Source organism: Rhamphochromis sp. 'chilingali', assembly GCF_963969265.1.
Source record: "Rhamphochromis sp. 'chilingali' genome assembly, chromosome: 7".
Taxonomy (NCBI): Eukaryota; Metazoa; Chordata; class Actinopteri; order Cichliformes; family Cichlidae; genus Rhamphochromis; species Rhamphochromis sp. 'chilingali'.
In genome coordinates, this window is record NC_137934.1 from 1,404,481 (window position 1) to 1,416,980 (window position 12,500).

A 12,500-nucleotide genomic window follows, 5' to 3' on the forward strand; every position below is an offset into this window, starting at 1 on the left:
CTGTACGTGTTAGCTGATGAAGACAGAAAAATAGTCTGTGAGGAAGCTGAAATAATCCAATGAGTTTGTGTGTGACACTAGATGGCCTCTTTATTCTTTTACCTCAAACACTTCCTCCTTTCTCTTTGTCGGTCCGATTCACACAGACATATTTTCCTCTGCAGCTTCTCATTTTGCTGAAGGTGGTGTATTCTCACTAACCTGCTGTACTCTGTGTGGAAGCTTTGCATTTGGATTCTCGTATGGAGACTTTGTTCTCATCTGTTTTCACGCTACCAATTAGCAGATTGTCAAACACACACTGTACTTTCTCCGAGGGACACCTGAGCAACGCTTCAAATAGTAAGGTGTAATCTTCCCGCTGATTGGCCCGCTCTTCTTTCCAGTTGCTTTTCTGAAGTTTGGAATAAGCTCACGTACCGGTCACTAGTTTTGTTACAGACACATGATTGGCAGCCTGCAGGTAGCAAACAAATCGAAGAGAGAAGTGTTTCTCACAAATAGACTGTACAGATCACGAGATCACCCAGGAGTGATTCGACTTTGATTGTACTCTTACTGCAACTCACAATTTCCTATTTAATGTGTTTTTGGTGCGTGAATAAAAAGGAAGCTCTGAGCACTTTCTCACACACAGCAGTGATAATGACCGAGCACTTACACGCTGCTTGTTTTTGAAAGCACTGAATCAGAAAAACAGTAAGCATTTGGCGGCTGCTTGTTATGCAAGTGTGCTGCAGGCTTCACCTTTCTACAAGAGGAAGTGAGTCAGTCACCGAGTCTGGGAAAGATGGCGTGCGTCTTTCATTATTCTTAGAAAGGCAGCGAGGATCCTTCACCTCCTTCCACTCACAAAGGTTTCCATGCGCTTTCCCTTCTTCCTGCTCGTTCCCATTTGCCCTGCCTCTGCTCTGCTCGCTTGCGTTTGTTTTCTAGAAAATATACGTACTCGTCTGGCAGCGCATCGTCAGCATCGCAGGAAAGTCCACCAGCCTGCAGCGAGAAGCTTCCAGTGGATTTGTTTTGTTTTGGTTCGGCTGAAGTTTAGACCGGGATGTGCTGATATGTACACAAAGCTCTACATATTGACTTGTTGTCTTCCTGCACCCAATCCCCATAATAATCAATAGGATGCACGTCAGTAGCAGAGCTGCAGACTCTACTGTTAGCACAGGGTGCAGAGCCGTCTGCCTGCCACCTGTTGAGAGCTTGATTGGGTGTTTTACTTCCCGTTTTAACTTCACTCACTGACTGCTCTTGTCTTTTTCCCACTTTCTGTCTCTCTCCACGTCTTCTTATGTCTGTGCTTCAGATGGCAGCCTTACAGAGTCCGTTCTATGGGGATAAGATGAACCTCTACTCACTTTGTAAGAAGATAGAACAGTGTGACTACCCCCCTCTTCCCTCAGATCACTATTCAGAGGAGGTAAGTACTCGTATCAGCTGCCTTTTACTTCTCAGGAACAGAATAAATATAGACTTGTTCAGTGTTTGTAAAGCAGCCGCCATAGTCTTTAATACAAATCCCTGTCTCTTTCTCTTGATGCCACTTTCCTTTTACTTATATCGAACACTTAAATTATATTTTTATGTCGGTGAAATCCACCCGTCTGCCTGAGCTGCAGCACAGGACTGTGATCAGAAGGCTGGATACAATTTTAGCCGCGCGTATCAAAAGCATCTGGCCGCGCTCGACGGTGGGGTGAAACCAAATGTGCCAGAGTGTCACGTTTCCTTTAGTCAACGTTAAATCGTCTGCCGTAATTCTGCGAAGACTGATCCGTGCGCAGAAACGTAATGCAGCCGGGCTGCGGTTAAAGATCACCTTATTGCTGATTAGTGCTGACATGTGCATGAATCTGCGTGTTTTTCTGTTTGCGTGCCCTCTTTGTGTGGGTGGCGTTTCCCCCGTCTGTTTCTTTTAAATGCGTGTAGTGAAATGCTCATAGGCTGAGTCACAGGCGCACGTGCACGTGTAGGTATTGGAACCTTTTTCGGTTATTGGCACATTTATTAGATTTGCACTGTTTAAAAAAAGTTGCCTCATATCTGATTAAAGTCAAGAATGCCGTCGCGCTTTATCATGTTTGAGGCCTGGTGCTATTGAAACTACTGCAAACTGACATCACCCCACAGCTAACCTTGTGGTTTAGGTTTGAGTTTGCAGTTCAGATATGTTTAATAAACTGTATGAACCATCATGGTCAGGTATGACTTTAAAGCACGCCGATGTGGTTTTTACCTTTAGTGCCGCCGATCTGTAGCCAGTGTGTCTGCAGAGGCTCATTTTAAATGGCTGTTCGTGTCTCCAGTGAGCTCGTTTACCCTGCAGAGAGAGGCTTTTGTTTTACTCTGGTATTTACCTCATTAGCCTGATAAAGGCTAATTGTGAGGTGTTTTAAGCCTCTGTGGTTGCTCTGTGTGTGTGTGAGTGTTTTAGTTCTTGCAAGTGTATATTTGTTACATGAGCTCTTTCCACACACACGAGCGCCACGCTGAGCCTCTGCGTTGCCCCACATGTCACCCCCATCCAGGAGAAAGGAAGACAAAGCGCAGGAGAGAGGGAATGATGGAGCGAGAGACAGGGCGATGGAGAGATGGAGATGAGGGGGGTGCCTGCAGCGCCTGTCTGGATGTAAACAATGCTCCTGAAGGATCGGCAGCAAACTGTCAGCTGCTCATCTTTGTTGTGTCATTTAACCATCTCCATCTATGCTCCCCCCACCACACACACGCCTCCCTTCGCCAGCTCCGCCACCCCCCACACGCACATGAATATTTTACATATCTGCATCTCGGCGCCCTCCCCATCTCCATTCTGTGCGACTAATTCTCAGACTGTCTGAATTTGCATCTTTGCCTCACTTTCTCGCTCACACGCACGCTCGCGCGCCGATACACAAAACTCGCCCGAGCGCCGCGCAACAGCGGCCGGGAAGTCGGCAGACGGTTACCATAGCGACCTCATGTAGATGTTTTTTTTCCCCCCTTTCTTTCCTCGTCTTTTATTATCTTTTTTTTTTTTTTAATGATGGCGGTGGCTGTTCCGCCTGCGAGCCTGTCTATCTGCTCCAATCAGCCACCGCGCGCCGCTTCAAGTGGAAGCGCTGTCTCCGGATGGCAGCGGAGTGGCAGCTGTGTGCGTGTGCACGCGCGTGTGCGTGCATATGGGGGGTGTGCTCAGGTAACAGTGGATTCAGCAGACCAATAAATGATTAGCGCGCTACCCCAGCCACGCGCCTCCGTCTCAGTCGGCTTACCTGTTGCTCTGTTGTTGTTGCTATGACGGGAGAGGTCACCTAGAGGGCGCTGTTAGCAACTGTTAGATTTGTCTAGAGCTGCTCTTCTAAATTCCTGTGTGATCTTGTTTCACTGCATCTCTGACAATGTTTCTCTTCTTTTTGTCCCGTCCGCGCCACCAGCTGAGGAAATTGGTAGATATGTGCATCAACCCGGACCCGGAGAAGAGGCCGGACATCACCTACGTGTATGACATTGCCAAACACATGCAGAGCATGACGCAGGGCAGCTAAGCCCAGAGTTACGCACACTATGCCTTGCAGAACTCCTGTCCACGACCTTCTTGCTTTTCAAGCTGGACTCGTCCGTCTTCATTAATAGAAAACTTGCTCCAGTTTCTTGTCATCAATAGTAACACGTTTTTTAATTTTCAGAGTGCTCGTTCAGCCTGTAACCTTTTCTCCCCTCGAGTAAAGAATATATTATATTACCAGTGCAGCTCCTTTCCTAGACTTTAATGTGTATTGTATCTCACCGATGTGTCGCTATGGCTTTCAAACACGTCATTCTGCTCATGTCAGACTGTTTCTCAGTATACGTACTGCTAAAGCAGAGGTACTGGAAAGAGGTGGGCGCAATGTTCAGTCAACAGTCGATCAGTGCAAAATATCATTAAATTTGACCTCGAAAGCTCTCGATGACCTACAGTCGCCTCAGATGGCACAAAAAATAAAATTAGTGTCTAAAAATGGAGCGAAGAGACGTTCGCTCATTGACAGCAACTCTGCAGAGTCTAATTGCGGTTGAAGTGTTGTTGTGTTGCACTTTTTACCCTGGTACTGGAAGGCTGGCAGGGTGATCATGTCTAATGAATGTATTAGAAAAGGAAGGATCGTTTAGAGGGTAGACTACAGCTGTGCTAGGGGGACACGAGCAAATGTCTCCACAACACTTTGAATGTAAGTCATTGTGACGCCCATGTATTGTCTTTGAAAATATCACAGTGTGTCTTTTCTGAGAGCCGAGCAGGCAAAGAAACTGTAACAGCAGCAGTGTTACATGTGACGTTCACGTCCTCACGATACCAACACGGTTCCCTCCATGACTGAACTAACGAGAGATGAACTGCAGCTGCAGTTTCGTTTGTGTCCGAGCCATCAGAAAAGTACATTAGCTACACAAAACTGCGTTAATGCTGCTGTGTAAGTTGCAATGCGTGTGTCTTTTATGTAACAAGTGAGAAGTTACTGATCCATGCTAAAAGTACAGCACAGGTAACAGCCAATCAGAGGAGAGGAGACGGTTTATATGTGGGAGAGCATCTTTATGATTTCTATGCTTTACCAATTTGTACTGAGGGGGAAACATTTAGTTGTACTGTACCTGGAAATAAACACCACCAAAGAATAACAAAAGAAACCATTAAAATGATCCGTTTGTGCCTTTAGAGGCAGACGACTTAAATAGAAACAGGAAGTGGTTTACGTAACGACAGCGACGATACAGCGAAGGTGTAGCCTGTAAACGAGGTTCGACGCTGCTTTATTTCAGTGTCTTACACGTTAGCGTCAGACTAGAGCTGGGCAATAGAACGATAACGATATGTATCGCGATATAACTTTTACTCGATAGAGAAATTAAGCTATCGCGATAGACCTCGCCGCTCTTGTCCTCTTAAAAAAAAAAAGAAAAAAGAAAAAAAGGTCAGCCAATCCAAATTAAGTAGCGCAGAGCCGAACCAATCACAGCCGCAGCGTCACGTCGCGTGACTTGTTACGTACAGCACAAGTGCCAAGCCACACGTGTGTTTGTTTGGGAAACAACCAGCGGGTAATGGAGCCAGCGCGTAATGGAGGAAATGAGTGTGCCGACTAGAAAAATCAACCGAGCGTGACCGAAGAGAAAACAGATGATGGTTCCAACGCCGGAGAGATTGTCAAACGGAAGAGCCATAGAAGCTCCGTAGTGTGAAGGTATTTCGGCTATTTCAAGTCTGACAAAAACAGAGTAGCGTGCACTGTAAATGTGCCGAAAGCAAGTCTGGAAATACAATAAACTGGTGCATGCGTCACACTGTGCGCCACGTTATTGTTTCAGTGAAATGAATTTCTACAATACTGTTAATTCTACTCTCTGCAGTGTTTAAATGCTTACATATACACACAGTTACTGTCCCTCCACACATACGACTCGGTTCTGCTTCTATGCCCCAGCTTTGTTTACTTTTTCCCACCGAGTCTTCTAGACTTCTGATTGGCCAACATTTAGGCACGGTTAGGAATCTAGCGCCACCTGCTGCTTTGGCATGTTCATAGCAGCGTTTTCCTTCATTTCTCCCTTTATGTGTGGACGGGATTATTTTTTAAAACGAAAACGGAAAATCTCCGTTTTCAAAAATACCCGTGTACGTGTGGACGTAGCCTCAGTCTCTGACTGGAAGCGCTAATTCGTCATTCGGCTTTTGTCAGACTAAAGTAACTGTTAAAACTGTTTGAAAAGCTCAGCTATACAACAAGGAGAGATTGAGAATTTCCTTTTAGTTCTCAGTTTATTTGATATTGACAAAAGTTAGTCAGTTTTGTCTGTTCTTCTGTAAAACAAACTAAGATTTATTTTTAGAATTAATATTTTGTTTCTAAGTGGAATTGACAGTTTAGTCTGTTTTGTTTGTTCTATTTTGAAACTTAAACGCTTTAGCGGCTGCCTTTTGTGTAGTTTGCAATATTTGCCTTTATTTATCTGAAAAAGTCTCATGTTCCTTAAGTACATCTACCCTGTTGAACTTATTATGGGAAATAAATATTTAAATAAAAACAAGCTGCTGATTATTTCACATTTTACTTGTGAGCAACGGCACATTTAAATCTTACAAATATAGTTATTTGGCTTATATCGTGATAGATATCATTATCGCCTGAAATGAAAAAAACATATCGTGATATGAAAAAATCTCATATCGCCCAGCTCTACGTCAGACCCTGTAAACTCACACGTCCTCTGTTTCTAATGTTTGTTTTTGTCAACATACGAAGTCCGAGCTTCCAGGTCCGAGGCAGCGCAGCTTCTTTTGTGTTCACAGAAAATGTTGCAGTTATTTGTCTGATACTTGCAAACGCAGTATTTGCAGTTTGTGTTTGCAGTTTGTGTTTGCTGCCGTTCACCTCGTCCTAGATTTTGTTCCTTCGTTGTTTTACGTTCCCATGGCGATAAAAGTGTTTCTGCTCTCTTAAATTTTCATCATCTTCACCTGCAGTCCTGTTAATCTCGTCTGTGTAGCACCAAAACATTGCAGTATTTTAGAGTTTTTAAAGGAGCTGTGGCACTATTTTTATTAAATATTTTGCTTTGATGCTATACAGAATTCCTACGCTCAGTGTTTTAGGGCATTTTATGCTTTTTCTTTGAAGCATATCTAACTAAGGCACCTGATCATTTATGTTAAAGTGCATTTCTAACAGCAGCAGAGCGCCGCAGATGCGGAACAAATGTTAATACTTTGTTAAAATCTTCTGTTGGTCCTCACACAGCGCTCGGTCACTTTAACCATCACGGCGCTCGTGTTGTCTTGATGCATCGCAGCGCTCCACTGTGCCTCTTTTAGCTTTGCCCTGTTTATCTTCCACGTGTCCTCCTCAGCATAGTATTGAAGAGTCCAGGTGTCGGCCACAATGCAAAGTACTGGTAATTGATATTTATTGTTTTGTTAGTTTAGTTTTCTCAGTGAACATTTCATGTCAGAAACATACCCGTGACACGCCTTGTACGCAAACTCGATGTAATAAAGCTTTCAAATGTCATTTTTCTTCCTTTTGTCTTGTTTTTCTTGGAGAAGGTTTCAATTGTGACAAACGTGCTTTCTCTGCAAAAACACAAGCACAGCTACAGGTCACAGGGCTCAAACATGCGGCCTGGGGGCCACTTGTGGCCCATGTCACTCCTACTTGTGGTCCATAAATAAGTTCTTAAAGAGATATTTGAAATGTTAAAAAAAAAAAAAAATCTGAAATATTTCTGTGTTTTCTTGTTTTTTGTACTACTTGAACACTAAAGCGACCGTCCAATGAGACTGCAGTGTCAGCAGTGGCCCGCAGCTCATGTAAGTTTGAGACCCTGGTTTTAATTTTGGGTTTTAGGGGCCTGGATGGTAAAACTGGTCCTTTTTACTTCATTTCAAAGTAAGAACTTTAATATTTCCCTTGTAAGGATACCACAGTGTTCCAGCTTAAAGGTAAGTTGTAACTTTCATTGGTTTGTACTTCAGAAAACTTTCGTTCCTCATATTTGTTCAATTCAGCTCAACTTGTCATCTGTGCAGATAAATTAGGCTCATCCTGAAAACTGAACTCACTGACATCATTTCAGTGTTATTTACTGATAGAATCGCTGCATATTATAAGAATTTTTAGTACAAACAGGAAATCACTGTATAAATGTAACAAGTATCAAGTTTGCTGTAAAAGAACCTTTGATGTCATCCACTGGGTTGAAGTTTTTCTACAGAATAGTTTCAAATATAAAAGCACAAAAATAAAATGTTAACAAATCATTTCATCTAAAGGTATTTAGACCCTCTGCTACACTTCCATGTTTACTTTTGCTTTTATTTAATGGAAGCTAGTATTTAATTTTTCTGTTTATAAAAAGAATTATACTATGATGTCAAAATTGAAAAGGAAAAAAAAATCTTTAAGATGTGTCAGAAAGGTCATTATGTTATTTATGAACTTGATACCAAAGTATACGACACGTGGATCGGCTCCATCAGACTCGTCTCTTCTGTTAAGCGTCTGCGGCTGTTTAGTTTCTGGACTTGATGCATTTCAGATGGTAGATCTTGTAGACTCCCACAGCCAGGGCCGAAGACACGATGAAGGCGAAGACACAGATAACAGTGATGACGGCATTACTATTGTCTGTATAACAGAAGACTATCCAAGTGGTGACATTCAACATGTAGAATAAGATGTATATACATTTGATATGGTATTATGAAAAGAACAGGAAATGCTTCTGACAAGTAGGGTTATTAATATGGTTTATAGAGCGAGTCAGCTGGTGTTACAAAGAAAAATGCATTTCCTCTCACATCCATCAGAACTATTGAATGAATTTACACAGATCAGACTAATGACATCAGCCTCTGGCAACAAGATTAGTGTGTTTTTAAATGCTACTCGCACTGTGGAGGCTCAGCGGGTGTTTCAGTGGCTGCAGGACACATTCAGATCAGATGAGACGGCAAAACAAAATCTAAATATGTTAATATGCAGCAAAAGCACGAAAACAATCAGGATATTTACTCTACTTTTATATTTACAAAATTACAACTACAGAGTCACGATCAGGGCTGAGTAATCAGACCCTCCTGATTCAACCTCCTAGGACCTGAACTCTTTCATGGCTTTTTAACAGAGGTGGGACCAAGTCATTGTTTTGCAAGTCTCAAGTAAGTCTCAAGTCTCAGGTCTGATTGGCTGTGCTACAGCTCACGCCCACATACGTACGGAGTGTGGTTGGAATGAATGAATTGAATTAATGGTGCACACTTTCTACATAATATGTGTGTTAAATTTTAGATTTGGGGTGAAATATCAAGTCTTTTCAAGTAAACAGGTTCAAGTCCCAGGTCATTGGTGTAAAAGTCCAAGTCAAGTCACAGTCTTAGAACATTTTTTCAAGTCAAGTCTAAAGTCATAAAATTAATGACTCGAGTCCACACCTCTGCTTTTTACATTTCTCTTTGCTATTTGGGCTGACTGGGACCTGATGAATGTAAAAACAAAGAATTACCAGATTTTTGGTAAATAGAATCCACATATGAAGGATTTAAATTTAAAGTTTAGTATTTTTGTCTGGACAACCCAAAATATGATGTCCACATATGTGGGCACCAGGTCCTAGGAGGTTCAAATTCAAAGGCAAAGACCATGCGTTAAATACAGGCTCCTGTAGAGTACGGTGAGGATATGGAAAAACTCAGTTATACAAAGTGTTTTTTTTGGGTTTTTTTAACTTGTTTGTTGAAACACTGAACACTGTATATGAGTCAATCAAGCATAAAAAAGGCACTTAAATCAAAGTAATAACCAGTTTTGTGATTCAATCTAACAGACGACTTAGCAAGGAGCCAATTTTAAACTGTATCTGTAGGTAGTTTAGTGAGTAAAAACAAATAATTGTTCTATTTTATTTTGTTGAATCTATGAAAAATGTCAATGATTGCACAATTCGACAGCATGAAATTGGAGCAACAAGGTGAAAAAGTAAATGGCTTAAAACTCGGCAGAGTTCAAAATCTGACTGAAAGACACATCTGACCCTTCAGTTGGCCTTTCTACTATTTACTGGAACCTCAGCTGGTCTCAGTGGAAAGGTGGCTTCAAGACGCCGTTCACAAGGAAAGGAAACCGCTCAGGTACGCCACATCACACAATACCTGGACTGAAAAATCAGTGGCTACAGGTTAATAATTATAGTAACTACAGATGTCAGGAGAGACGTACAACCGTGAGTGTCTACAGCAGGGGTGTCCACCTCCAGGCCTCGAGGGCCGGTGTCCTGCAGGTTTTAGATCTCACCCTGGGTCACATGTTGACGAGGTCATTTAGCCATTTAAATCAGCTGTGTTGGATCAAGGACACATGTAAAACCTGCAGGACACCGGCCCTCGAGGCCTGGAGGTGGACACCCCTGATGTTTTCTGAGGTCACAGGTCAGTGGAGCTGAGCGCTGTTTTCCTACAGACTTCTTCTGTATAACTAGACTAGGAGACTTTCTGAAAACAGAGGCTTAGCCCACGTAGAGAAAGACTATTTTCATTGGCCAAAATCTTCATATATGGTCTGTGAGTACTTGTGGATTTAAACACTGTTCGAGCGCTACTTATTAATCAGCACTCGATTAATAGCTAAGCTACATAAATCTGATCGCAGTTCCACACATCAGAAATATTATATTTTAGTTATTCAGAGGCTGTTTAAGGATACTGGGTAGTTTAAACATGTGCACTGTGGGGAAACGTCAGATAATAGTTGTACAGTCTGTTATTATGCACTATGTGCTGCTCTTTGTGGGTTTAGACGACTGGATTTAAGAAGATATAAGCAGATGTGTGATGAGATATACGGCTGATTTCCGACCCCTCCACACTTTAAAGCAAGAAACCTGTGAGCAAATCTAATCAGCATCATCACCTTTGACTTTCAGCCGATGTCTCCTTTCGTTTATGTGATATAACATTAACCATGAACACCGACAGGCTACTCTGCTTACGCTCCCTCCTCTGTGGGTCAGCTACATGAATCCCATGAATGCATCGCACGGATGAGAAGAAAAACACTGAAGGTGAAAGTGGACTATGGCATGACAAAATGTTGTTATCACTGAGCAAGTATCTCCATGCTGCTGCTGAAGTAACCCCAGGCTACAGCACACATTCAACATTAACCTGGATTAATCTGCCCATCAAATCTAAGTTCTCATGTTATTCTGGATCATCCAGGCTCGCTTTAAACCGCGATGAACAATCCTGCAGTTTTAACTCACTGACAGAAACAAGGTCAGTTATTGTCCTGAGATATTTCATCACTGAAACTGTAACTGTGCATGTTTTCACTTCATATAGCACAGTTGGTGTCATTTCCATTGTGTGTAGTAGGTCTGGGCTTCTCTGCGTAGGCTGCTGCCCCCGCGACCCGGCCTTGGATAAAGCGGATGAAGATGGATGGATGGATGGTTATTTAAAAAAGGGTAAAAGGTAAATGGCTGCAAATAACTCTGTTTGCTAAACTTGTACATATGATTTTAAAATTGACAATTGATATTTGCATTTAAAGTTATGAAATATGACTCATTAAACATGTTTGTGGTTGTTACAGAAAGAAAATTATCACTTTTACTACTCTGATTTTATGTTTCTTTTTTTATCTGATTTTAGATCAATTGTGTTAATACAGTATGTCAAAATGAAAAGATGACTGTAAATTCAGACACGTGAGGTTGTGCTGAAAAGAATGATACCAAACAAGGCAAAGTAAATAGTTTTTAAAGGTAAAATGTGGAGGGAAAATCAAAAGTAGTTAAAAATGGCCAATTATATCCTGGACCCAGGAGGGTTAAACGTTAATTAACAGTAATTACTACAATTAATTTTAGAATCTTGTAACTCAGTTACTGTTTTGAAAAATTGACTAGTAACTATAATTAATTACTTTTTCAAAGTAAATTGCCCAACACTGGTAACAGCCACTAAATGTTTGCTTTACTCACTTGCTTCAAGTTCCATGTCGTCATTCACGTCACTGTGGAGGAAAGATAAGGATTATGTTTATAATAGATGCATCACTGTGCCTCTGCTCTACAGTAAACATAAATTAATGATGACATTAGCCTTTACTAGAAATGAAAAATAAAGTGGAACAAAGTGAAAGTCAGACGTGTAGAAAAAGCACTCGTGGACTTTACTTTGTGGACGTTCTGAACTTCTGAATGTAGAACTTGTAGGTGATAAAAAGAAAAGCCAGAACAATGACGATGAAGAGGAAGACACGAAACCCAATAACAGCTTTGTCGTTGTCTGTGAAATAATATTAAAAATTACATTTACGTGAAAGACAACATTTGTAGAAACATGTGTGCTTAAAATGAGACGAAGCATTTATGTCAGTAAACTGTATCATTAATGAAAACAGGACGTACACAAAGTGCTGATTTCACTTATTTGAGGGATGCTCTCATAGTGTCCGTTGTGAGCCGTCACCTTTAAAGACAGAATGTCAGTTCACTGTGAATTACAACATTCAGGAGTCTAAAATAATATTTATAAGCATAATATCTTCTTTATTAAACCAAAAATGTTGGATTTAACAAACCTTCACTTTGTAGCTCGTAGAGTAGCTCAGATCTTTGAATTCGACTTCATATTTTGTACCTTCTAGCTCCTTCTTTGTCACTTCCTTATCATCAGCTGTATTTAGACGTATTATATATTTTCCCTCAGGTCCGTTGAATGTAGAGGGTCTGTGCCAGCTCACTTTGATCGTATTATGTTCGTGAACATGTAATTTCAGCTCAGTGACTGCAGCAGGTGCTGTAAGAGAAATTTAAAGGAAGCCATATTTAAAGTAAAAAACTGACAGACCTGCGACCCTTTGCTGCGTTTCCTTCCTGTTTATCTTCACTGCTCAAATATCCAGTGAGAAATCAATTCTAACATTATGTAATAAAAAGTTTGATTACTTACTTCCAACCTTAGTTTGCAG

At 41.4% G+C, this 12,500-nt stretch overlaps 2 protein-coding genes across 2 annotated transcripts in view; one reads left to right on the top strand and one right to left on the bottom strand.

The window, feature by feature from the left end:
* Window positions 1-5,107, top strand: part of nek7 (NIMA-related kinase 7) — a 63,353-nt gene extending 58,246 nt beyond the window's left edge. Inside the window, exons 9-10 of the mRNA XM_080886931.1 lie at window positions 1,313-1,426; window positions 3,423-5,107. Coding sequence (XP_080743057.1) covers window positions 1,313-1,426; window positions 3,423-3,533 — 225 coding nt within the window. The 3' untranslated portion in view covers window positions 3,534-5,107. The remainder of the gene's footprint in view (window positions 1-1,312; window positions 1,427-3,422) is intronic.
* Window positions 5,108-9,945: 4,838 nt separating this feature from the next.
* Window positions 9,946-12,500, bottom strand: part of LOC308399783 (receptor-type tyrosine-protein phosphatase C-like) — a gene marked incomplete at its 5' end in the record, with an annotated part of 42,809 nt that continues 40,254 nt past the window's right edge. The window contains 6 exons of the mRNA XM_080887217.1: window positions 9,946-10,939; window positions 11,509-11,540; window positions 11,704-11,815; window positions 11,938-11,998; window positions 12,111-12,328; window positions 12,482-12,500. The exon at window positions 12,482-12,500 is cut by the window's right edge and continues 119 nt beyond it. Of these exons, the coding sequence (XP_080743343.1) occupies window positions 10,857-10,939; window positions 11,509-11,540; window positions 11,704-11,815; window positions 11,938-11,998; window positions 12,111-12,328; window positions 12,482-12,500 (525 nt within the window). The 3' untranslated portion in view covers window positions 9,946-10,856. The remainder of the gene's footprint in view (window positions 10,940-11,508; window positions 11,541-11,703; window positions 11,816-11,937; window positions 11,999-12,110; window positions 12,329-12,481) is intronic.